At 43.9% G+C, this 27278-nt stretch overlaps 1 protein-coding gene across 1 annotated transcript in view; it reads right to left on the bottom strand.

Annotated features, from left to right (window-relative positions):
- TLCD3B (TLC domain containing 3B) overlaps positions 1–24654 on the bottom strand; it is a 126104-nt gene extending 101450 nt beyond the window's left edge. Inside the window, exon 1 of the mRNA XM_033946558.1 lies at positions 24533–24654. Coding sequence (XP_033802449.1) covers positions 24533–24654 — 122 coding nt within the window. The remainder of the gene's footprint in view (positions 1–24532) is intronic.
- Between the last annotated feature and the right edge of the window lie 2624 nt (positions 24655–27278).

Raw genomic sequence — 27278 nt, 5'->3', positions numbered from 1 at the left:
CAGCCTGCAGCAAGCTTGCCATGTCAGCGATCTTGCGCTGCTTCATGCTGTCCTCCGCTGTGGTCCCGCCCCCTCCACTGACATCAGAGGAGGGGGGCGGGTCCGCGGTGGAGGACAGCACAAGCAGCTCAAGATCGCTGACATCGCGATCTTGCTGCAGGCTGCTTCTACTCTAAATGGTGCGGGGAGGCCAGAGGAGAAGAACCGGACGTCTGGATGGGGGGTGGGAGGAGGGGGCGAGCGGTCCTTCAGGGTGGGGCGGGCAGGCAGGCCTTCAGGGGAGATGCAGGCCTTAAAGGGGGGGGGAACAAGCCTTCATGGGGGGAGACAGGCTTTTGGGGGGACAGGCAGGCAGGCCTTTAAGGGGGGGACAGGGGGTGGGACAGGCCTTCAAGGGGGGGACAGGCCTTCAAGGAGATGCAGGCCTTCGGGGGGGTGCAGGCCTTCTGGGGGGGTGCAGCCTTTGGGGGGTGTAGGCCTTCAAGGGGGGTGCAGGCCTTCAAGGGGAGGGACAAACCTTCAGGGGGAGATGCAGGCCTTAAAGGGGGGGGACAGGCCTTCAAGGGGGTGTAGGCCTTCGGGGGGGTGCAGGTCTTCTGGGGGGGTGTAGCCTTCGGGGGTGTGCAGGCCTTCAAGGGGGGTGCAGGCCTTTAAGGGGGGGATAAGCCTTCAGGGGGAGATGCAGGCCTTAAATGGGGGGACATGCCTTCATGGGGGGGAGACAGGCTTTTGGGAGGGGGGACAGGCAGGCAGGCCTTGAAGGGGGGGACAGGCAGGCAGGCCTTTAAGGGGGAGACAGGCCTACAAGGGGGTGAGACAGGCCTTCAATGGGGGGGACAGGCCTTCAAGGGGGTGCAGGCCTTCGGGGGGGTGCAGGCCTTCAAGGGGGGGGGACAGGCCTTTGGGGGGGACCCTGGTGTAGAAGTACACAGAGGGAAGGGGGTGTTCAAAGAGATGTGCATATGCCAGACTTTGGGGGGGAAGAAATAATGGGTCTGAAAATAGAGGAGAGGGAGAGAGATGATGGACCATGGGATTTAGGGAGAGAAGGAACAGAAAGTGAGAGAAATTGGACACAAGGGATGGTTTGGAGGAGGGATAGAGATACTGGATAGGAGGGTAATTGGGAAAAGAAAGGGAGAGATGGTGGGCCCTGGGGTAGTGGGGAAGGAGGGAGAGATGCCGGATGAAAGGGTAGTTAAGAAAAGGTGGATATGTGGAGGGAGATGAAAAAAAGGAAAGATACCAGACTTCCTGGGGAGGGAAGGGAAATGGAAAGGGAGGACAGAGATGGCAGATGGATGGTTAGCATGAAGAAAGAAGGAGACCCTGGCAAGCAAGTTATCAGAAGACAACCAGAGCCTGGGACCAACAAGATTTGAAAAATAACCAGACAACAAAAGGTAGAAAAATTAATTTTATTTTCTGTTTTGTGATTACAATATGTCAGATTTGAAATGTGTATCCTGCCAGAGCTGGTGTTAGACCGCAAACGTGAGCTAGGATTTGACAGAGAGGAAAAGTCCTTTTAGTTTCTTTATTTTATTTACACCACAGCACCAATGTGGTTAGGAGAAGCCAAAGGGGGTGAAAAAGCTATAAAACCCACCAGGATTTTTGAAAAAAATCACCCAACTGGGCAGGAAAATCGAATTGAAAAACCAATTAAATAGGCTGAATCTAAATTTTTCTTCCTGAATCGGGCAGTTTGTGCTACTGTCTCAGACTTTAGGACCTGGGATTGGGGAGAGATGGCATTCTCAGTACTTTATAATGCAAGTGAAATGAGGATTTGGTCAGACTTTTGAAGGGTCTGCAGAAGAAAAATATTGTATAGGCCGGGGACATGAGACAGCAGGAAATGGGAACTTTTCTTCCTTCTATTTTTGTGAATGGAAAGGCTGAGGATGTCAGAGAGTTCAGTTAAAATATGTGCTTTATAAAAAAATATAATAATGTGTTTTATAAAGTTTATAAGCATTGCTGGCCTACCCAGTGAGGTGTTCCTAATGGTGGTGGTGGTGGTGGCAGTGTATCAATGTGTTGAGAGGAAGAGGTGGTCTGAGAAATTCTCCTGAGCAAACTCCGGGCCCATTTCCACCCCCTAGTTAGTCCACTCCACTCAACTGGTTCACACACTGAGTGGGTCTTTGGGTATTGTGCCTAGGTAGTTGTTTTGGGATCTCTTCCAGTGGTTTGTCAGTATCTCCTTGTGGTCAAAGGAAGGAAACTTTGTTATCCTTAGCATTGACCTTTTGTAACAGTGCTGCTTGTGTGGCATTAGGTTATCTAGTGATCGAAAGAAAAAAAACAGACCTTTGCACATTTTTGCACTATAGGTGGGTGTATGAGGAGATTCACATTTCCTGCACAGCTAAGTCCGTGTGAAGTTCCCTTGTGTTGTATTTGACATCTAGCAAGGTCTCTGTTTGGAAGGAAAGATCTAAGCTTAAAAATAAAGTGGCCAGAAGTTATGGTAAAAGCAGATAGCTTAGCTGGTTTTAAGAAAGATTTGGACAAATTCCTGGAGGAAAAGTCCATAGTCTGTTATTAAGACATGGGGAAGTGTCTGCTTGCCCTGGATCGGTAGCATGGAATGTTGCTACTCTTTGGGTTTTGACCAGGTACTAGTGACCTGGATTGGCTACCATGAGAATGGGCTACTGGGCATGATGGACCATTGGTCTGACCCAGTTAGGCTATTCTTATGTTATGTTCTCATCTGTAGGGGCCTTTGATTTCACTTCTTATTTTAATGTATTTTTTTTCTGGGAACTTATCAGTGTTTTTTTATAATGGGAACAAAAATGGAAGAGAATTAATGTGTGTGGAATGGGGGGGGGGGGGGTAAACTAATTTCTTCAGCTAAATAATTAAATCCACCTCAACCAGACATAGAACTCGCACACCATTCACACACCCTCCAACCAAAAACGTCAAAAGAAAAAAACTGTTCGACAACCTCCTAACTGTTCGACCCCCAACTCTACAATCTATTGACCTCGACCACAGACTACAAAACCTTCAAAAAAGGAATAAAAACCCTTCTATTCAAAAACCACATAAAACCGAACTAACACAATCAGAACTGTCCCAAGCATCACCTGCAACTACTCCATACGTACTTCTGATGTCATGACAATTCAGACATAATTTATGTTATGTTATGTTTGGAATAATGGTTACATATATGAGGTTCAATAAAAGAATATTTTCACTCCCTGTTTCTATTCTGACCATTTATACCGTTTCATGGTTATTACAAAAAATATTTTCTACATGGAGGGTGGGTGGGGGTGGGGTGTCAAAAAATGATGGGCCCCGGGTGCCACATACCCTAGGTACGCCACTGGTGAAAGGCTTCTCAATTTTTTAAAGCAATGTATGGATGTTCCAATCTCTGTATCTTTGTTACATAAGTGGTGGTGGAGTTTACTTCCAATTCGAACATATGATAGCATTTTACAAAAATGGTGTGATGAGTTAGGGATCCAAATATCCCTATTTTAGTCAAGCTATTCATCGGTTCCCTAAAATTATTATGGGCTATGTTTGAAGGGAATGTACCTATAGAATGTTACATAGGGCATATTTCTTACAGGTGCAGGCTTTTCATGTGGGCTCAGTTAATTCTCCCAATTGTATTAAATGTGATAAAGCTCTCTCATGCATTGTGGCAATGTCCTCTTATTAAGTCATTCTGGTCTGCCATCTTATTATATTTGGGTTCATTATGGAATAGTTCATTAGTGGAATCCCCAAGGGGGTGTTATTTGGTAAAGCTGCTGCTTGTGGGGTATATGGACAAGAGAGATGCATTTTAAAGGCATGTATGATTGGTCATAAATGTATTTTGCAATATTGGTTACAGAAAGATCCTTCTCGTTTTTGGCATTGGAGGAATCAACTCCATCATTTACTGTTATTTGAGGTTTGGGAGGTTCGTAGGTTTCCTAGACAAACTCGTCTCTTTTGGAAAATTTGGAACCCCTAAATTCAAAATCTTTCATCTAGAACACAAAGTATGATTATTAATGTTTTACATTGAAGCTTTGGAAACATTCATTGCATCCCAATACCTGGTAATTTGTGTCATCTTCCATTCGGGGGGGGGGGGGAGGGAACTGAGGGGTGTAGGAGTAGGATGGAATAGGTCATATAGAAATGTATTTTGCAGGAATGATAGAAATATGTATGGAAATATCAAAATTTATCATAATTTGTTTAATTCCTTCAATATAATGTTATAAATTGAAAATAAAAAGAAGGGGGGAAGGGAAAGAAAGGGAAGAAGGGGGAAGGGAATAGGGTGTGTGTGTGTGGGGGGGGTTGAAATAGGTCATATGGAAATATATTTTGGAGGAATGATAGAAATATGTATGGAAATATCAAAACAAGTCCATGTATGCAATAAGGTAAAATCAGGACTGAAAAGCCTACTCTTTATGACATGGAGTCAGATTTGTATGGGAAGGATGGGAAGACAACCAAAACTGATTTAAATAAGGAGCAATATTTATTTAATTCATTTTCTACCCTGTTTCCCCCAAAGAGCTCAGTATGGGTTACAGGTAAACATACATAATATACAGTACAGTTAACAGGTTACAATTATGTTACAAGCAGTAAAGTTTCATTGCTGGCAATTGGCTCCTCCTGTACCTGGTTAACTTGGCAGTTCTATTTTATGAGCTGGAAGATATGAGTCCAAAAATATTTTAAGCCTGTTTTATAAAGGCAACATAGGTACTGTACTAATGTTCCTTTTATAAAATAGGATCCCAGATTCACCCCAATAAAGTACAAATTTGCACATGTTCTGAAAAAGATTACAATTTGTGCATGTACAGGGTGAGGCAAAAAAAAAAAAAAAAAAAGTAATTCCCTATAGCTTTTTGCTTGGAATTTCAATATGAAATTTTACGGTTTTATTTGTTGTTACTATTAGAGAATGACACAGGGACAAATTTTCCCCATCTCCATGGGAGCTCATTTTCCTGTCCCTGTGAGTTCTTTTCCTGTCCCTGCCCCATTCCTGCAAGTTCCGTCCTCATCTGTACGAGCCTCAAATACTTTAAAATCATAAGTGTTTGAGGCTTGTAGGGTTAAGGTAGAGCTTACAGGAATGGGACAGGGACAGTGACAAAACTCACGGGGACGGGGAAATTGAGTACCTGCAGGGATGGGGACAAATTCTCTAGTTACTATCTACGTTTATGTGCTAAGTGGAATGAGATTATCTTATGGCAAAGTTACAGATATTTTAGTTTCAAGTTTCTTTATTTTTGATATACCGTCTATCAAAACAAGTGTCTAAACAGTGTACAATATAAAACGATGTATACAACCACTAAAAACAGAGAGGCATGGAGGGAAGTATAATACAAAGATTCAAAAATATCACTCCAAAACAAAAGCACCACACAAGCTAAGAAAGCTAGCTTATTACTTAACTGAAAGAAAAGCCTTAGACAAACAGAGAGGTGTACCCACACTCTTCCACCAAAGCATCATAGGCAAAAAACTTTCGCACAAGTTTAAAGTTAGCAGGTGGGAGCAAAAAAATAGCCAAGAATGATTAATGGTAAAAACCACTGAACACACACAAGCCAGGTCGACAATCGTTTCATGGCCGGTAACCACTGCTTCAGGACCTTAGCGCCAAATCCAGGCTATCAGTACGCAGTAGTGCTGCCCGATTCACGATTCGAATCGATTCACCAATTCGAATCAGGTGAATCGATTCAAATCGATTCAATTTCCCCAAAAATCGGCCTCCCAATTCAATGATTGACCCTTCTCCCGTGCCTTCCAAAAGCAGGAACTGCAGCGCTGCCTCTTGCTGGCCGTCCGCTGCCACTCCTGCTTGAGGAGAAAGAATCAGTCAGAAAGGCCTCTCCCAGCTTCCCCTCTCTTATCTCCTTAAGGTTAACACGGCACCTTGCAGGCTTGTTGGTGTTATAGTGATCCTTGCAGCTGCCCGTCGTCCTCAGTGGCACGTTCTCTCTGCTACGTCCTGCCCCTGCTCTGATGTCAGGGACAGGATCGCGGCAGAGAGAACGTGCCGCTGAGGATGATGGGCAGCTGCAGGGATCACTATAGCACTAGCGATCCTGCAGGCTTCTGTGTTAGCCTATATGTAAGAGTGGGGAAGCTGGGAGAGGATACAGGCTTGCGGGGGGAGCAGGCGTTTGCGGCGGGGAGCAGGCCGAAGAGTGCCTTCACGGCAGGAGGGCAGGCCATTGCGGGGGGGGGGGGGGGGCAGGTCTTTGCGGGGGGGGGGCAGGATTAGCCAATAGGCCAAGTAGGCACGTGCCTAGGGCCCAAAATGGTCAAGGGGGCCCGATGAAGGAGGGCATCAACATTGTTTTTTCCAAACGGTAATTGTGCAAGCGGTGCTGCTTGCCCAAAGCTTCCCTCTGACGCAGCTTCCTGTTTCTGCCTGGGCGCATGGTGGGGTGGAGCAGGGCAGGGGGCCCAGTGTACTTGTGTGCCTAGGGGCCCTCGATGAATTAATCCTGCCCTGGGTGGGGAGCAGGAGAAAAGAGTGCCTTCATGGCAGGGGGCAGGCCTTTGCGGGGGGGGGGGCAGGTCTTCGCGGCGGAGAGCAGGCCGAAGAGTGCCTTCATGGTAGGGGGGCAGGCTTGTGCAAAGGGAAGAGGAGGAAGAGTTCCTTCGCGGTGGGGAGGCAGGCCTGTGCAGAGGGAGGAGGAGGAAGGAGTAAGAGAGGGAGGAGAGATACCAGACCTGGGGTGAAGGGAAGAGAGAGACCAAACAAAAAAGAGGGGGAGGAAAGCAAAGGAGAGGTGCTGAACTAAAGGAGAAAGGGAGAAGAAATGCAAGACCACAAGGGGAAGGGTACAAAAGGGACAGATACTGCTCCAAAGTAGGTGGGCAGGATGCAGGATGGCAGGAGAGATAGTAGGAGAAAGCCTGTACCTGGGGAAGGGGATACAAGAGGTAAGGAAGAGAGAAAGAAGATATGGGGAGAGATAAGATGCTGGACATGGAGGGAGCATAGGAACGGGGACAGTACTGGAGAGGAGAATAGGGACAGGGACACATAAGAGAGATGCTGGATGAAAGGGTAGTTGATAAAAGGAGAGATGGTGGATCTGGGGATGGTGGGGTCCATCGCTGCAGCTGCAGGGGGATGGAGATGAAAAAAAAGAAAGATGCCAGACCTCTGGGGGAGGAAAGGGAAACAGAAGGGGAGCACAGAGATGGAAGATGCATGGTTAGCATGGAGAAAGAAGAAAAAAAGAGAGCCTGATCAGAAGACAACCAGACCAACATGGGACCAACATGATTTGAAAAATAACCAGACAAGAAAAGGTAGGAAAAATAATTTTATTTTCTGTTTTGTGATTACAATATGTCAGATTTGAAATGTGTATCCTTCCAGAGCTGGTGTTGGACCGCGAACATGAGCTAGGATTTAACAGAGAGAGGAAAAGTATTTTTTGTTTGTTTATTTTGTTTACACCACAGGACCAGTGTGGGTAGGAGAGGGTAAAGGGGGTGAAGAGGCTATAAAATAAATCCACCAGGATGTTTGGAAAAAAAACACCCAATTGGGCAGGAAAATCGAATCGAATTGAATCGAAAAATCAATTCAATAGGCTGAATCGAATTGAATCGAAATTTTTTTTCCTGAATCGGGCAGCACTAGTACGCATATCCTAACTGTTGCAGTTAGGATCTGGGTACTGATAGCCTGGATTTGGCACTAAGGCTCTGAAGCAGTAGTTACCGGCCATGAAACGATCATCGGCCTGTGTGTGTTCAGTGTTTTTTACCATTAATCATTCTCGGCTATTTTTATGCTCCCACCTGCTAACTTTAAACTTGTGCGAAATTTTTTTGCCTATGATGCTTTGGTGGAAGAGTGTGGGTATACCTCTCCGTTTGTCTGAGGCTTTTCTTTCGCTTAAGTAATTCGCTAGCTTTCTTGGCTTGTGTGGTGCTTTTGTTTTGGAGTGATAATTTTGAATCTTTGCAATATAAAAAGATTGCAGAAAACAATTAAAATAGGTAAATAAAAGCAATGATGACCCACTGACTTATGCATGTTCAAAAATGCACTGTAAAACTATCATTTGAAAAAAAGTGACATCACAGTGATGTAGACTTTTGTCTGTGGAGCAATGTTGGAGGCCCATCAAAAGCTCCATTCAAAATCACAAACAATCACCGAACTCAAGGAAGCGCTGTAGATGATCAGGAACAGCCTGCCACAGTGACCCCATCGAAAAGGCTGTTAAAAACTTACCAAAGCAACTGAAGGCCTGTGTTAAAGCTGGGAACCCTGATTCTATACATGGCGTCTAACTTCTAGGTGCTGTTCAGCACCATTGTCAATCATCAGCTAGGCACTGTTTATAGAACTGCATCAAGCAGCACCTAAACCAGGGATAGGGAACTCCGGTCCTCGAGAGCCGTATTCCAGTCGGGTTTTCAGGATTTCCCCAGTGAATATGCATGAGATCTATTTGCATGCACTGCTTTCAATGCATATTCATTGGGGAAATCCTGAAAACCCGACTGGAATATGGCTCTCGAGGACCAGAGTTCCCTACCCCTGACCTAAGCGTTCTTAGACACTGGTAGGCATGAAAACCTAGTCACACTGCCATTTATGGTTTTCTTGGCCTACATGACTTAGGCCTAGTAGCGCCTAAGTCAATCCATGCTCAAACTCTGCCCTGAATCTGCCCCTGCTTGCTGGTAAGCGCCTTGGCATATCTGTCTACCGGCAAATTAAGGGCCCCTTTTATCAAGTTGTACTAGAGATTTTTAGTGTGAGCCAGTGCTGTAAATGCTCCGACACTCATAGAATTGCTATGATCATCAGAACACTTACCTCGCTGACCTGCGCTAAAAACCTCTAGCGCAGCTTGATAAAAGGGGGTGGGTTAATTTTTAAACTTGTTTTTTAAATGTGCTTTCAATTATCAGTGCTGATTAAGCCAATTAAAAAAATAAAAATAAAGGCCCTCTTTTAAGTTGCGGTACAGTTTTCTACCAAGGCCCGGAGCGCTAAATGATCCGACACTATAGGAATTCTATGAGCATCAGAGCAGCATGGAGCATTTAGTGTTATGGGTCATGGTAGAAACCTCTACCACAGCTTAGTAAAGTGGGGGTAGGGATAAGTTAGGCACCTAGATTGGCTGGGTGTGCCAATCTAGGCATTTAACGGTGTCTTTTATAGAATCAGGGCTCTCACAGTGACAGTGAAATTCTGACACTGTTAACTGTATCATTTGAATGTCATCATTTTACTGTGTTCTAGCTCAGTGGTTCCCAACCCTGTCCTAGAGGACCACCAGACCAATCGGGTTTTCAGGCTAGCCCTAATGAATATGCATGGAGCAGATTTGCATGCCTGTCACTTCCATTATATGCAAATCTCTCTCGTGCATATTTATTAGGGCTTGCCTGAAAGCCCGACTGGCCTGGTGGTCCTCCAGGACAGGGTTGGGAAACACTGTTTTAGCTTGAACATTTGTAACTAGCAAAAATTGCTAGGCAGTAACACTAAAATGTCAGTAACATCAATATACCTTAAGGCAGGGGTCCCCAAAGTCCCTCTTTGAGGGCCGAATGCAGTCGGGTTTTCAGGATTTCCCCAATGAATATGCATTGAAAGCAGTGCATGCACATAGATCTCATGCATATTCATTGGGGAAATCCTGAAAACCCGACTGCATTCGGCCTTCAAGGAGGGACTTTGGGGACCCCTGCCTTAAGATAATAAAATTTGTTTAATAGTAATATGTAATTAGGATGACTAAATAAGTACGTAACATTTCTCATTGAAATTCAAAGAGTTTGCTGAGAAAATGCCCTATATAAGCACCTATGCATCGCGACTCTGCCTCTGCAATGCCCATCACAACTCCACCCCTGCAATGCCCAAACTGTCTCCGGGAATGCGTATATGCTGACTGTGTCAAAGCAAGGGGTGCTTGTACTAATGTGTGCTAACCGATTTAGAATATACAATATAATGGGCGCCTTAGCAAATAATATAAAGGGGCGCCTTAGCATTTAGTGCACATCGGTTAGCGTGTGCTAAATTGGTTAGCGCGCCTCAGTAAAAGGACTCCCAAGTGCACAGTTTCCATGCACATACTTTTTATGCGATTTTATAAAACCCTTTTCAGCATGTATAGATAAGAGATACCTGTGGAAAAATCTAAAATTGCCCCCATCTGTTGACATCTAAGGCCCCCCTTTTATCAAGTCACATTATTTATTTATTCAATTTTCTATAGCGTTCTCCCAGGGGAGCTCAGAACGATTTACATGCATTTATTCAGGTACTCAAGCAGTTTTCCCTCTCTGTCCCGGCGGGCTCACAATCTATCTAACGTACCTGGGGCAACGGGGGGGGGGGGGGATTAAGTGACTTGCCCAGGGTCACAAGGAGCAGTGTGGGTTAGAACCCACAAGCTCAGGGTGCTGAGGCTGTAGCTTTAACCACTGCGCCACACTCTCCCCATTAGGGTTTTTTATCGGCCTGCTACTGCGGTAAAAGCTTCGACGCTTATAGGAATTCTGTGAGTGTCAGAGCTTTTACCGCAGCGGCCATCAATAAAAAAACCCTAACAGGGCTTGATAAAAGAGGGCCTAAGTTATTTTTTTTTCTATAATCATTCAGTATCTTTTTGCTAGGGATGTGCATGGAAAAAACAAGGCCTATGGAACCGTCAGCTTCGATTCCTCTATTTTTCCACTATCCAACAGAATCCAACTCCAGCTCTGACTCCTTCGGCTGTTAGGCATTCAATTTTTTGTTCTGGATTCTAAAGATAGATATAATTACAAAATTATATATTTACCACAAATTGAGGCCGAGGGGTGGTAGAATTAGAAGTAATGTTAGGAAATTATTTTTCATGGTGGTGGATGCTTGGAATGCTCTCCCAAAGGAGACGGTGGAGATGAAAACTGGGATGAAATTCCAAAAAGTGTGGGATGAACACAGAGGATCTCTAATTAGAAAATGAATGGTATAAAACAAACAAAGCATGGTACTGGGCAGTCTTGCAAAGTCCGTGCCCCCTATATGGCAATTTGAGTTAGGATGGGCTGGGGAGGGCTTTGATGGAAGCTCCAGTGATTTGGAACATGAGGACAGTGCTGGGTAGACTTTATGGTCTGTATCCCGCAAACGACAGAATGGTTAGGATAGGCTGGAGTGAGCTTTGACAGCAACATCGGTAGTAGGAACCTAAAGACAGTATCGGGTGGACTTCTAAAGTCTACGGCCCAGAAATATTAAAAGAAAAAAAAGACCATTTAATCATGAATATATAATGCGTGTGACTATTGGGCAGACTGGATGGACTGAGCGGATAGTGTAGCTGGTTTTAAGAAAGGTTTGAAAGTTCCTGGAGGAAAAGTCCATAGTTTGTTCTTGAGAAAGACACGGGTGAAGCCACTACTTGTCTTGGATCGGTAGCATGGAATATTGCTACTTCTTGGGTTTTAGCCAGGCACTGGTGACCTGGATTGGCTACCGTGAGAACGGGCTACTGGGCTTGTTGGACCATTGGTTTGATCCAGTGAGGCTATTCTTATGTTCTTATGACTGTTCAGGTCTTTATCTGCTGTCAGTTACTATGTTACTATGTATTTTGAAGCTGAAGTCAAAGTAAGAGTTGATGCATTTTTACTGACTCCGACTGTACCCACAATTGCTTCAGACTCTGACTCCAACTCCAACTCCAGAGCCCTAGGGAAAAAAATTGCCAGTTTGTTTGCAAGTTATTGTCAGACTTTATTCCCCACTTGGCAGTCATTTTTAGTTCATTTCAAATGTATTCCTTCATAATTTTTTTTAATGCTCATTAGAACTTTTTAATATGCAGAAACAGACTTTACACTTATTAATTTCTAGAATAATTGTATTAAATCAATTTTGAATGCACTAACTTAAGGTGTATTAACAAGCTGAGAGTTCCTTTTACAAAGTCACAGTAGCAACTCTCCCATGGCAAATGCACCGAAGCCCATAGGGTCCAGCCCTAAGCACTTGCAATATTGAACAATCTCCGTATTTATTTCTTTATTTGGTTTTATATCCCATCCTCCCAAGAGAGATCAGAATGGGTTACAAGTTTACATACATATTAAAGTGTATTCATACAAGGTAATGGCAAACATGGCATGGTAGGACATTGTATGATAGAGATGACAAAACATAGTTAACAAAGCATGGTAAAAACATAACATGATATGGTGAGACATAGCTTGATGAGCATTGTATATGACAAACATAGCATTACAAGCATGGCTAACAAAGCATGGCAAGCATAGTATTATAAATATAAACATAACAAGGCAAATATAGTATACTAGTGTGACTAACTTAGTATGATACGACAGTATGATATGTAACATGATAGAACCTAGTGCGGTAGACTTGGGATGGCAAATATTGTGTAGCGGGCATAGCATGAGAATTTGTAGCATTGTAGACATAGTGTGGCAACTATAGTATGAAAGATACAATGTATAGTAAAGTAGAATGAGAGAAAATGTGACAATGACAAAAACACGGTGTGGTCGGACATAGTATATAGTATATAGTAGATAGTACGGTGGGATCTTGCACAGTGGGAGAATGGTATAGAAAATTGAATAAATAAAAAAAAATAAAATATATTATACTACAGGAGGTAACTTGGTAGGGGTAGAGCATTATATGATGGGCAATATAAAGTGTGACAGTTCATGATATGGTGGTCGAAGCGCATCAGTGTTTGAGAATTGTGACAGCGGAGGGCTGGTGCTTTTCTTTGTAAGGTTTGGGAATTTGGGTAGATGCACTCTCATAGAGGGTCAAGGGAAGAGGTGGGGTTTTATTGCCTTCCTGAAGTTCAGTAGACCTTCTAATGGTCTTATGTGGGTAGGTAACTTGTTCCAGAGGTAGTTGACTGTGTCCATGGAGAGGTAATTTCTGTTGAGATTAGCACCCCCAATTATTTTGAAACATTGGCTCCTGTGCCAAAGCCCACTTAGTTCCTATGGGCTTTGGTGCATTTGCTGCGGGCAAATCGTTACTATGGCTTTGTAAAAGGGGCCCTGCATGCGTAGTGTAACCATATGGCTCCAGAAAAAAAGGGGACGGATTGAGACATCCGGGTTTTACTTCCATTGAAAGCAACCAAGATGTCTCAATCTGTTCTCCTTACTTCCATTGCTTTCAATGGAAGTAAAACCCGAATGTCTCAATCCATCCCCTTTTTTCTGGAGCCATATGGTCACACTATGCGTGCTAATGAATGCACATCCCTACTATATATGTTACATCAGTCAAATTTACAGACCCTGCATATGGTGTTCCACCAGAAGTGTTCACATTTTTCCACTTGACAAGAACCATTTGCAGGGCAATTGAGATTTAAGATATCAAATAAGTTTAGATTATCTTTTGGTAAGTCAAGTTGCATTGTCACAGATCTGAAAATTGTATTACTAGTAGACAGTTGTGATTAAAAACCTAAAATATCTTAACTATAAATATTTCTATACATGTAAGCATCTCAGGACTCAGGACCCAAGACCCAGTCTCTCAACTTGCAGCTCTTCAAACCCTCTTCCTCCCCCCCCCCCCCAATGGATCCTTTCACCCATGGGTGCAGAGATTAATAACCAAGAGGGGCACCCTTTATAGTAAAAATAAAAAAATTCATAAGATGGGACTGTTTCATGGAGCAGCTGGTCACGGAACCAACAAGGGGCGATGCCACTCTTGACCTAATCTTCAACGGACTAGGGGGGACAGCAAAGGAGGTGGCGGTATTACCCCCACTAGGCAACAGCGATCACAACATGATCCAGTGCAGGCTTGAAATTGGATCATCAAAGGGGAAAAGAACCACAACGACGGCACTCAACTTCAAAAAAGGAAATTATGATGCCATGAGAAAAATGGTGGGAAAGAAGCTCAAAAGCAACATAGGGAAGACGGAATCCGTAGAAAAGGCCTGGACCTTATTCAAAGAGACTGTACACAAAGCACAAAGCATATGCATACCCAAGTTCAGAAAAGGGTGCAAAAAAAATAGAACAAAAAACCCAGTGTGGATAACAAGTGCAGTGAAGAAGGCGATAAGCGACAAGAAAGCATCATTCAGAAAATGGAAAAAAGACCAAACAGAGGAGAATCAAAAAGGGCACAAAGAACACCAGAAAGAGTGTCACCGAGTGGTTAGAAAAGCAAAAAGAGAATACGAAGAGAGACTGGCAAAGGAAGCAACAAACTTCAAGTCGTTCTTCAGATACGTCAAGGGGAAGCAACCGGCGAGAGAAGAAGTGGGACCATTGGACGATGGAGACAGAAAGGGAGTTGTAAAAGAAGAGAAAGAGATAGCTGACAGGTTAAATGAGTTCTTCACGTCAGTCTTCACGATGGAAAATATAACCACCATTCCGGAACCCGAGGAGATCGTAATAGGAGACCAATACGATAAGCTTGTCGATTTAGAGGTAAGCCAAGAGGATGTACTCAAGCAGATCGACAGACTAAAGAGCGACAAATCGCCGGGTCCGGATGGCATTCACCCAAGGGTACTCAAGGAACTAAAAGACGTAATAGCGGAGCCACTTCGACAGATATGCAACCTATCCTTAAAAACCGGAGAGATCCCGGAGGATTGGAAAATAGCAAATGTCACGCCCATCTTCAAGAAGGGCGCAAGGGGGGACCCGGGAAACTATAGGCCGGTGAGCCTGACCTCAGTCCCGGGAAAGATGATGGAGGCACTGATTAAAGACAGCATCTGTGAGCACATCGAAAAAAATGGGCAGCTAAAACCGAGTCAACATGGCTTCTGTAAGGGTAGGTCATGCCTCACAAACTTATTGTACTTCTTTGAGGGAGTGAACAGCCAGGTGGATAAAGGGGAATCTATAGACATCATTTACCTTGACTTCCAAAAAGCCTTCGACAAGGTGCCACACGAGAGGCTGCTTAAAAAGATATGGAACCACGGGGTACAAGGGGAGGTCCACCGATGGATCAAAAACTGGCTGGCAAACAGGAAGCAGAGGGTTGGCGTAAAGGGCCATTACTCAGACTGGAAAGGGGTCACGAGCGGAGTTCCGCAGGGGTCGGTGCTGGGACCGCTCTTGTTCAATATCTACATAAATGACCTAGAGGCGGGAACTAAGTGTGAAGTCATTAAATTTGCAGATGACACTAAACTATACAGCAGGGCTCAAACCAAGGCAGACTGCGAGGATCTCCAAAAGGATCTAACGCAGCTGGAAAAGTGGGCCGAAAAGTGGCAGATGAGCTTCAACGTGGGGAAATGCAAGGTCATGCACGTGGGGAAAAAGAACCCGATGTTCACATACAAAATGGGGGGAACACCACTAGGGGTTAGTAACCTGGAGAGAGACCTGGGAGTGATGGTAGACGCAACACTGAAGGCATCGGCGCAATGCGCCACAGCCTCCAGGAAAGCAAACAGAATGCTGGGTATCATTAAGAAGGGTATTACGACCAGGACAAAGGAAGTCATCATGCCGCTGTATCGTGCAATGGTACGGCCGCATCTGGAGTACTGTGTCCAGTACTGGTCGCCGTACCTCAAGAAAGACATGGTGGTACTTGAGGGAGTACAAAGAAGGGCAACCAAACTGATAAAGGGAATGGAAAATCTCCCATATACTGACAGATTGAAGCAGTTGGGACTTTTCTCCCTGGAAAAGCGAAGACTTAGAGGAGACATGATAGAAACCTTCAAGATCCTGAAGGGCATAGAAAAAGTAGACAGGGACAGATTTTTCAAATTAAGGGGCACCACAAGCACAAGGGGGCATTGGGAGAAATTGAAAGGGGACAGGTTTAGAACAAACGCTAGGAAGTTCTTTTTCACTCAGAGGGTAGTGGACACGTGGAACGCGCTTCCAGAGGCTGTTGTAGACAAGAAAACATTAAATGGTTTCAAAGAAGGTTTGGATAGATTCCTAGAAGAAAAAGGGATTGGGGGGTATAGATAGGTATAGACCATTGCTCAGTCAATGGGCCTGATGGGCCGCCGCGGGAGCGGACCGCTGAGCAGGATGGACCTATGGTCTGCCTCAGCGGAGGCAACTTCTTATGTTCTTATGTTCTTATGATGATTTGCAGTTCCCTGGCACTGCCACGGGACCCCCTCCTCACACACATATATAAGGTATTTCCATCAATAATTCACCTGTTTTCTAGCCTTGCCTACCCCTGTGGCTCACTCTGTGACAGCACTGAACATGGAGAGTGAAGGGGAAAACAGAGCTGCCAAGTTACCCATTCCAGGAGGGGAGACTTTTTGGCCGGTCCTGATTTTAAACTTACATCTCAAAGCAGTGTAGTGTTTGTAGTCCATTGAAATCAGTGCTGCAGATCCCATAATGCCCCAGGATGAGGTTGACAGAAATCCAGGAAAAGCCAAAAAGTCTCCCTCATAGAAAACTCTTCTTCCTGTTTTTACCTTTTAGCATTGTCAGAGATGCCTAGGTACCCAGCTCCAGGCTGGACACTTTGGGCCAGTCCTCATTCTGACTTGCATTCCAAAGCAGTGTGGGATTTGTAGTGCCCAATTTTGTTCATAAAAATCAGTCCTATAATGCACAATGACAAGGTGATTAGAAATCCAGGACTACCCACAATCTTCAGCCTGGAACTGGGTTACATGGTGTCTCTGTATTGTCACTGCTCCAAACTGCAGAGCTGCCAAGTGACCCTACCATGGGGGAGACTTTTGGTTTTGAAGCAGGGTGGGTCAGCTTATTGAAGTTAGTCCTAACAGGGTTACCATATGGCTCCAGAAAAAGGAGGACGGATTGAAACATCCGGGTTTTACTTCTCCTCCTTAATTTCATTGCTTTCGGTGGAAGTAAAACCCAGAAGTTTCAATCTGTGCTCCTTTTTCTGGAGCCATATGGTAACCCTTGTCCTACAGGTCTCATAATGCACCAGGTTGGGGCTGTTAGAAATCCAAGGCTGACCTAAAATCTCCATCCTGAATTTGAGTGCATTGGAAACTGCAATTCCAGAGTCTCATTCTCAGCTGTGCGTTATGACTCATAGCGCAGCGCAGCCATAGTATGATGTTTCTGAAGCTGACACAGCCTTAAAAGGGCAGCACAGATGCAGAACTGCCAAGTGACCTTGTTTAATGAAGGAGATATGAGGTTAGTCCAGGAACTACCGTACTTATACTCTGTCCTGATATATTATGGTATGTGCAGTGCAGTGCAGATTTTAAATAGTAGAAATAGGAACAGCAGAGCAATCAGAGAAAGGAAAATGCCCTGGGTACTGTTTCTAAGAAGAAGAGCTCCAGTTAACTCCTTTATACTGCTGTTCCTTCTCCATTCACCTTGTTCTTCTTTTATATTTTTGAATTCAAACACTTTATTGATTTTGAACTAGTAAACACAATACAACATACGAGGGGCTGCTGAAGTTCCCAGCCCAACCAACAAAGTTGGGACCGTATGGCTCTTGATGGAGACTTCACCAACTTTGATGATTGGGCTGAGAACTTCAAGGCACAACAAAGGAGTCGTTAGGATGAGACGTCAATAATTCAGCCACGAATGTAAAGTTCAAAGTTCACTTTTTTGATAGTAGCACTGCGAGGACTCGAAGACTCGACACTGACAGTGTTTCGACATCTATGCCTTTGTCAAGAGACTCAATGGCTGGTAGTTCTATCAATACAATACATTCAATACAAGTCAAATTTAGAAGCGATCACGAAAATATCTGGTGTCCAAAGCGAACTTTGAATTTTACACCCATGGCTGAATTATTGAAATCTCATCCTCGTGACTCCTTTGTTGTGCCTTGATTGTCTCGTCGCTGAGGCCTCCTTGGGCTCTCTTTTTGGTGGGCTGAGAACTTTTCAGTGGCCCCTCATAAATACAAAATAAAAATAACAAAGAGCATATCATAATGGAATTGGAAAATAGAGAGGATGCTATAAAAGATATTAATACTGCTGAAAATTACATGTGATGAATTAGATAATGAAATAGAATAAAATAGAATGTGAGTGTCAATGATTCCAGATTTGCAAGACTGTTGATATCTGTTATTTTTTTTTCCTGCAGATTTAATTTCAAATTTACAGACCCTGCATATGGTATTCCACCAAAAGTGTTCACATTTTTCCACTTGACAAGAACCATTTGCAGGGCAATTGAGATTACGATATCAAATAAGTTTAGATTATCTTTTGGTAAGTCAAATTGCATTGTCACAGATCTGAAAATTGTAATACTAATAGACAGTTGTGATTAAAAACCTAAAATATCTTAACTATATATATTCCTATACATGTGACCAGAAATTCCATAATCACTTTGTTTTTCTTATATGAGAAGAAACTTGCTAAGGCCAGTCTTGGCTCCAGCGTCAGTAACTGCAAGCTATACATGTACGACACAAAGGGAGATCAGACATCTACAGATTATTCAAAACACTGCTATTAAACTCATCTCTAAAGCACAGAAATTCGATCACGTAATCCCTCTCTTGATAAAGGCTCACTGGTTGCCAAGCAGTTACAGAATTACTTATAAAATTGCCCTTCTATCTTTTAAAATTCAAACAACTAATGTACCAATCTTTTTAGACAAACTGCTGATTCCCTATGCGCCCGCTTGCTCACTTAGATCAGCCGATCAATCACTACTTTCTATTCCTTCTTTAAAGATAATTAGTATATTCCGGGGGAGGGGAGGGAATAGGGGGGATAATAGTAATTTGTATGGAAATACTTTAATTGTATATTTGCTTAATTCCTTCATTACAATGTTATAATTGGAAATAAAGAGCAGTCTGAAGAAACTGATGGAGAAATGATGGACGAGATTAAATGCAACTGCAAGGGAGGCAACGTAGTTATCATGGATAACTTCAACTATCCGGGGATAGACTGGAACCTAGGCACCTCCGGCTTCGCTAGGGAGACCAAGTTCCTGGATGCTGTAGGCGATTGCTTCCTGGAACAACTTGTAAAAGAAAATACTAGAGGAAATGCAATTCTGGACTTAATTCTAAATGGACTACAAGGACCGGCACAAGGTGTAGAAGTAGAAGGGATGCTGGGAAGCAGCGATCACAACATGATCCACTTCGACCTGGATGCAGGGGAGAAACATTGATCCAGAATGATGGTCACGGCGCTGAACTTTCGAAAAGGGAATTACGAAGGGATGAGACTCATGGTGGGGAAGAAGACTGAGCAGAGGATAAGCAATGCAAAAATGCTAAAGCAAGCTTGGTCTCTTTTTAAGGACACAGTCATCGAGGCGCAAAATCTATATATACCGCGTATCAAAAAAGGATTCAAGAGGAAAAAGAACAAAGAACCGGTGTGGCTCATTGTAGAGGTGAAGGAAGCGATCAGAGACAAGAAAACTTAGATTAAGGAATGGAAAAAGGTCAAAAATGGATGAAAACTGGACCAAGCACAAACAACATCAATGCAGGTGGCATAAGGCGGTAAAAGAGGCCAAAAGAGACTATGAGGAAAAAATAGCCAAGGAGGCAAAAAACTTCAAGCCATTCTTTCGATATATTAAGGGGAAACGACCAACGAAGGAAGCGGTGGGACCGTTGGATGACCATGGAATAAAGGGAGTGCTAAAGGAGGACAAAAATCACAGACAAACTGAACACATTTTTGGGGTCTGTATTTACCAAAGAGGATATACACAGCATATCAGACTATATGCTGGAAACGAAGATAGGAAACTGACAGGGTTGAAGGCCAGACTAAAAGAGGTATGCAGGCAGATTGATAGGCTTAAGAGTGATAAATCCCCGGGACCAGATGACATCCACCTGAGGGTCATCAAGGAACTTAAAGGGACTATAGCTAAACTGCTTCAACTAATAGCCAATCTGTCAATCAAATCGTGAAAGATTCTGGATGACTGGAAGGTGGCAAATGTTATGCTGATCTTCAGAAAAGGTTTGAGGGGAGATCTGGGAAACTACAGACCGATGAATCTGACCTCGGTACCAGGAAAGATGGTAGAGATGCTGATAAAGGACTACATCATTGATCACCTTGTGGACATGGTTTATTGAGGACCAGTAAGCATGGTTTCAGCAAAGGCAGATCTTGCCTGACAAACTTGCTGCACTTCTTCGAGGGAGTAAACAGGTGGATAGACAAGGGTGACCCGGTCAACATTGTATATCTGGATTTTCAGAAGGTGTTTGACAAAGTTCCACATGAACAACTACTTCATAAAATTGAAAGCCATGGAATCAAGGGTGAAATACTCATGTGGATTAAAAACTGGTTGGAGAATAGGAAACAGAGAGTGGAGGTAAATGGACAATATTCGGACTGGAAAAGTGTCATCAGCGGGGTACTGCAGGACTTGGTGCTTGGACCCGTGCTCTTCAACATCTTTATAAACGATCTGGACAGTGATACGACGAGTGAGGTGATTAAATTTGCGGACGATACAAAGTTATTCAGAGTAGTGAAGACGCAGGGGGATTGCGAAGATCTACAAAGTGACACAATCAAGCTCGAGAAATGGGCATCAACATGGCAAATGAGGTTCAACGTGGATAAGTGCAAAGTGATACATGTCAGTAACAAAAATCTCATGCACGAATACAGGATGTCTAGGGCGGTACTTGGAGAGACCTCCCAGGAAAGAGATTTGGGAGTACTGGTTGACAAGTCAATGAAGCTGTCTGCACAATGTGCTGCGGCAGCAAAAAGGGCGAACAGAATGCTAGGAATGATAAAGAAGGGGATCACGAACAGATCGGAGAAGATTATCATGCCGCTGTACCAGGCCATGGTGCGCCCTCACCTGGAGTACTGCGACCAGCACTGGTCACCATACATGAAGAAGGACATGGTACTACTCAAAAGGGTCCAGAGAAGAGTGACTAAAATAGTTAAGGGGCTGGAGGAACTGCCGTACAGTGAGAGATTGGAGAAACTGAGCCTCTTCTCCCTTGAAAAGAGGAGACTGAAAGGATACATGATCGAAACATTCCAAATATTGAAGGAAATAGACTTAGTAGATAAAGACAAACTGTTCACATTCTCCAAGGTAGAGAGAATAAGAGGGCACTCTCTAAAGTTGAAAGGGGATAGATTTCGTATAAATGTAAGACAGCTCTTCTTCACCCAGAGAGTGATGGAGAGCTGGAATGCTCTTCCGGAGTCTGTTGTAGGGGAAAACACCCTCCAGGGTTTCAAGACTAAGCTGGACAAGTTCCTGCTAAACTGGGACATACGCAGGTGAGGCTGGACTCATTTAGAGCACTGGTCTTTGACCTGGAGGCTGCCGCGTGAGCGGACTGCTGGGCAGGATGGACCACTGGTCTGACCCAGCAACGGCAATTCTTATGTTCTTGTGGGTAGGGGAAGGGAACAGGGGGGTGTATAGAGGAATGAAATAGGTCATATGAAAATATATTTTGGAGGAATGATAGAAATATGTATGGAAAAGTTATAATTGTGAATCTAATTGTAATGAATATCTTTTTGTATTATATTATTATATATTTATTTCATTCTTTCAATAAAATGTTATAAATTAAAGATAATTAGTACAAAACACCTCGACATCTGTTCAGTTACAGCACCCCAAACATGGAATGATTTACCAACCTTATATTAGAGAAGAAAAAATAGAGGATCGATTCAAAAGCAAACTAAAATCCTTCTTATTCAGATGCTTTCAACTTACCTTAACTAATAGACAGGTTTGCTAACTTTTCTTTCAGATGTCCTCTTTCCAATCCCCTTCCATATTGTTTTATCCTTAAACGTCTCTCTGTCCTATCATAAAATGTATTTCTTCCCTCTTTTCCCTTGAATCATATATGTTGTAAAGTCTTTGTGAGTTTTTATGTAGCTTGTTAAAAACCTTTTATGCTTTGTACATCGCTTAGAAATTAGATAGGCGATTTATCAAATTTTAATACAAACTTGAAACTTATACGTCAGAATGTGTTTACAGGCTCCACATTTTAAAAAATATTTATGGTAAAAAGAGTAATCAATACAATACACAACAGCAACTTTGAAAAGGAGACAAGTAATCAAAAGGAAGGTTACCCCACCAACTGATAACATACCACTCAAGCAAATTGTGGACAGGACAGGGTGATGCTGTGATGTCTAAAGCAGCACTGGGTGGGGGATGGGGTCCTTCCCAAGAACTGGAGAGTAGGGGGCTGAAAGCCTGAGGAAGTGGGTTCAATTCCCACTGTGGCTTCTTGTGACCTTGGACAAGTCACTTAACCCTCTATTGCCCCAATTACAAATAATAATAATAATAGCACTATTTATATCCTGTCATACCTTTTCAGTTCAATATGGTATACAACAAGAGGTGCTGTAAGGACAGCGAGGTAACAACAGTTAGCTATGGGAAGGGGTAGATAGACAGTTCTTAGATTGTGAACCCACTAAGGACAGAGAAAATATGTTTATAGTATTTAATATATGTAAACCACTGTACCACAGAAAGGCAGTATATTGAATCCCCAGATTTCACCTCCCCCCCCCCAATAGCCCCCCTCTGGATCCCAACCCTCTACTACCTCACTCCCTTCCTCCAGGTTCCAACAGTAGCAACAACAACAACAAAAAAGGTCAGTGTAGAGCTTATGAGCCAGTCACCCACTTAAGGTCCTGTGATGATCTTGTCACCTAGGGTTGGCATTTGGTTCCATATTTGCCCAACAAATTTTTCCAGTTCTGAGTATACACTATAGCAGGCACAGACCTGACATTCAGATTTCCCTGTTGCATTTCCTCTAATAAGCAAGTCTACAAGTCTCTGCCTGTAACAGGATAAAACCAGGACTGGGTCAACCTAGCAGACTTGGAGCTAATTGACAACTGTCCCCTGTCCCCTATTCCTATATGGGCTACCTGTTATGCCTGTTGCTAATAAAGGTGGCAGAGCCTGTGCTTTCTATTATGGGTCCACTGCTGCCTGGATCTCTGTCATTGTGCACTGAGCTGTAGACTGGTATTTGTGGCAGGACCACATGGCACATTTGAGATCTGGCACCTTAGGCAATTGCCTACATTGTCAGTGGGGGAAATAAGGAGAGAGGAAAAGAAGCATGAAAACCAATGACCTGATGGGGTGAAGAGCTTGTGTGTCAAATGGTAGATGCGAAGATATCCAGTTACACCTCTGAGCAGGGACCACAAACACCACAATGCACTGGGATGCAAATTCTAAAGCAGGACCAGTCAAAAGTCTCATTCTTGAAATTGAGTCCCTTGGCAACACTACAGCTACAGCATCATGTGATTAGCAACTGGGTGGAGAAACAGAGCTAACCCCCCTCACCCCCCCACACAATCAACATCAGAAGAATGATTTAGAAACGCATTAGAGCATTTATTAACGAACAGTAAGAAACAAGTGCCCCTCAGCCTGGCTCACATCCAGTGTTATACTAGAGAAGCAGCACAGTTCTGGGAGAGGTGTCTTCCTTATTCTGAAATCACTGTAGGATGTTCATCTGTCTGACACTAATCCTCTTTAGAGATATCTTATCTCTTAACTTCTTATACCTTCTCCTCATTCCCAGGCAAAACAAATCCAATCTGACCCCTATTGTCTCCGGGGGCAGCAACCTCTTGATCTCTCCTTGTCCTAGTTTGAGAGGGGTGCTTTAGCCATGGCCATCGGTTATTACCCCCACCCTGCAGCAGGAGACAGACCCTCTGACACCTTCCATTTTATAAAAACGGATCCATGGTCACCCTCTTTGACACACACAAACCTGCCTTCCTGGAACACACATATGATACCTAGTTGATTATGCTCAAGGGGGGTGTGTGGCCGTTTGGGGAAGGACATTTGATTTAGCAACCCCCTTCCCTTATTGCCATTATCTGATCCCTTGGGCCTTGCAGGCTTTCTATTGTTTCCTGCAGCCTGTCCATTCCAGAGCTGAAACCACAGCAGCAGGGGCAGTTGATGGGGGTGGTGGCCTGTGTGCATAAGTAAAAGGGGTCGAGTAGCTTCCCTTCATACACACATGCCCATAACCAGATGCACACCACCACAAAAAGGTGCAGGTTCACAGATACAGCACTTACAAATGCACATGCAGACACACAGCAGTAGTACACTGAGGAGGCTGCAGCGTGTGACCTAATTCCCACAAACACACATAGTGACACACTTATGTGCACACACGCTTATGCATGAAAGCAGAACTGTGCACATGAAAAAATACAGGGCCAGTCATATTCAATAGCCTCAGGGACACTGATACACGGCACAGTAGAGAGAAAACTGATGCACCCTCACATACCTACCCAAACACACACATAGCATGTTACAAACAATGACATACACAGATAAAGAAGCATGCATATTACAGAGGAACACACAGCCTCTTTAGCTCACATAAGGGTGCACACATGCACAGGGTGGCATACACAGTTAGTTCCCACTAGAGTCGCTGAAACTGCTGCTGTTCTTTTTTTTTTCTTTGCATTTTTCTTACCTGGCGGAGACAATGACTGCATCAGCCTCCTGCCACTGCACCAGAAGCAGCCTCAGGCACTTCTTAGACACAAGGAAGAGTCCCGGGAAGAAGATGCTCCCTGCTACCCAGGCATTGACCATCTCTGCAGGAGGAGGCGCAGGTGCCAAGGAACGAGAGGGAGGGGAGGAAGGGAGAGATGCCTGTCTCAGCCCGCTGGCGGGGAACAAAAGGAGGAAAAATGCAGAAAGGATACAGCTAGTGCTGGAACCGAAAGAGGAAAGGAACAGAGATATGGAAAGCGAAGGAATAGGGTGAGACAGAGAAGGCGGGAGGGGAAGACAGAAAAAAGGATGGGAGATGGAAAGCGGAATGATAGATGGACGGACAAAAAGAGAGGTAAATGGGAGCGAGGGGTGGATGAAGACAGAAGGGGAGAGGGGAGGGCCAAAGATGGAAAAAGATAGGCAAAGGGGGGTTTAGAGAGGTGGACACAGAACGGGGGAAAGAGCGAATGAAGAGGAAGACTTGAGAGAGAAGGACAGATCAAGAAAAAGATGAGGATAGGGAGGGAAGGAAGCCCCCTTGTTTGCTCTCTGGTGAGCAGGCTGTGGTCTCCTCTCTATAAATCCACTGGTTGGAGTGCTATTATATCGACACTGGCACTGCCACAGCTCCGGCCGCTGCTGCCTGCCTGAGGGGTGGCTGCAGCGCTGGGCCAGCACATGGCATTAAGAGCATCTTATCTTGCACCCAGCCCAGCCAGGCTGCTGTGCAGCAGAGATCCCAGCAAAGGCTGCAGCAGCAGGGGGAGGAGCGGTGGCAGCAGCAGGGAGGGAAGGGGGAGCAGCAGCATCGGAGAAGGGAGGAAAAACTGGACCAGTACATCTTCACGCCAGCCTACAGAAGAGGAGGGGGCTCTGGTGGCATTTAAAGAGACAAGGAGCCCATCTCTTGAGCCACAACTCTATATTAGGAGAACCAGCAGCAACATAACTTGTATTCTGCTACCACGCAAGAAATGTGACCAGTAAAAATATCTGGGAATTGTGGTTATTGTTCTCTCTGTACACTGTCAATTTATTTTACTGCTGTTATTACTATTTGGTAAATTATTTCTTTCTGTTTTACCTTATCCTTTTAAGGAGTAATTTTAGCAGCTTTTTTTTTTTTTTTTGCATGCTGAAAATAGATGATTATAAAAATCGCCCTAGTACATATGCATAAATATATATACTGCTAACACATTATCTCCCTCATTCTATATCAACTTTAGTGCTTAAGTGTAAACACCATTTGCATAAGTCATAATATTCAGTCCATGGCAGTCAGCAATATTTGAGCTCTAGCATTGGCTATCCAAGTAAATGCTGTCACCTGGAACTTACATTTATGCTTGTAATAAGTGTTATTGTTTGTGCTCAGTGCTATTCTATAAATGAGGTGTGCTTAGGGCCACATTCAGTAAACAGTGCTCAAAATTAGCAGTAAAAATTCACACCAAGCGCTATTCCATAAAAATCCTTAGAGAACAGATTCCCACACCCAGATTTGGGTGTGAGGACTTAACACTTGTTGAAACTTGGTGTAAATTCCGGTATAAAGATTGCTATAATACTCAATTGAAATTTCTGAAACATCCCTGACCCGTCCATACCCCTCCCATGGCCACGCCCCTTATGGGTATGCACTAGAACAGCACATATGCAAATCTGCATGTAAGTCCAAATTATTGCCAATTATCAATAATTGATTGTTAATGACTTATTAGCTTGCATGCACATCGGAGATTTGCACACATAAGATAACATAAGAATAGCCATATTGGGTCAGATCAGTGGTTTTTCTGGGCTCAGTATCTTGTTTCCACAGTGGCCAATCAAAGTCACAAGTACCTGGCAGAAACCCAGAGTAGCAGCATTCCATGCTAGAAATTCCAGGGCAAGCACTAGCTTCTCTCATGTCTGTCTCAATAGCAGACTATGGACTTTTCCTCCAGGAACTTGTCTAAACCTTTTTTTAGAACCATCTACTTTAACTGCTGTTACCACATCCACTGGCAACCAGTTCCAGAGCACAACGGTTCTTTGAATGAAAAAAATATTTCCTCCTATAGGTTTTAAAAGTACAGTATTTCCCTGTAACTTCACCGATTGCCCCCTAGTATTTGTAAATTTTCATGGAGTTAAAAATTGATTCACTTGTACACATTCTACACCACTCAGGATTCTGTAGACTTCAGCAAGCCAACAATGGAGTGGATGGCAGGCAAAGTGACTAGAAGTGAATAACAACCAAGTCACTTTTGCCTGCTGTCCACTCCGTTGTTGGTTTGCTGGTATTTTATTCATGGAGGAGCTGGTGTTGTGTTATTTTTGTAGACTTCAATCATATCTCCCCTCATCCCTCTCCCTCTCTTTTCCAAGCTGAAGAACCCTAACCTCTTTAGGCTTTCCTTATACGAGAGGAGTTCCATCCTCTTTATCATCTTGGTCGCTCTTCTTTGAACCTTTTCTAATTCTGTTATATCTTTTTTGAGGTACAGCAATCAGAACTGAATGAAATACTCAAGCTGAGGTTGTACAATGGAGTGATACAAAGAACATAAGAACATAAGAAATGCCTTCGCCGGATCAGACCTAGGTCAGACCTAGGTCCATCTAGTCCGGCAATCCGCACACGCGGAGGCCCAGTTAGGTGCTCCTTATTGAAGACCCAGATTTCCCGTATCCCCCGACGTGATTTGCAAGAAGGTGTGAATCCAACT

This window comes from Geotrypetes seraphini, chromosome 5 (genome assembly GCF_902459505.1).
Source record: "Geotrypetes seraphini chromosome 5, aGeoSer1.1, whole genome shotgun sequence".
Lineage (NCBI taxonomy): Eukaryota > Metazoa > Chordata > Amphibia > Gymnophiona > Dermophiidae > Geotrypetes > Geotrypetes seraphini.
Note: the sequence above shows the minus strand (reverse complement) of the source record. Positions and strands in the feature narration are given on the sequence as shown.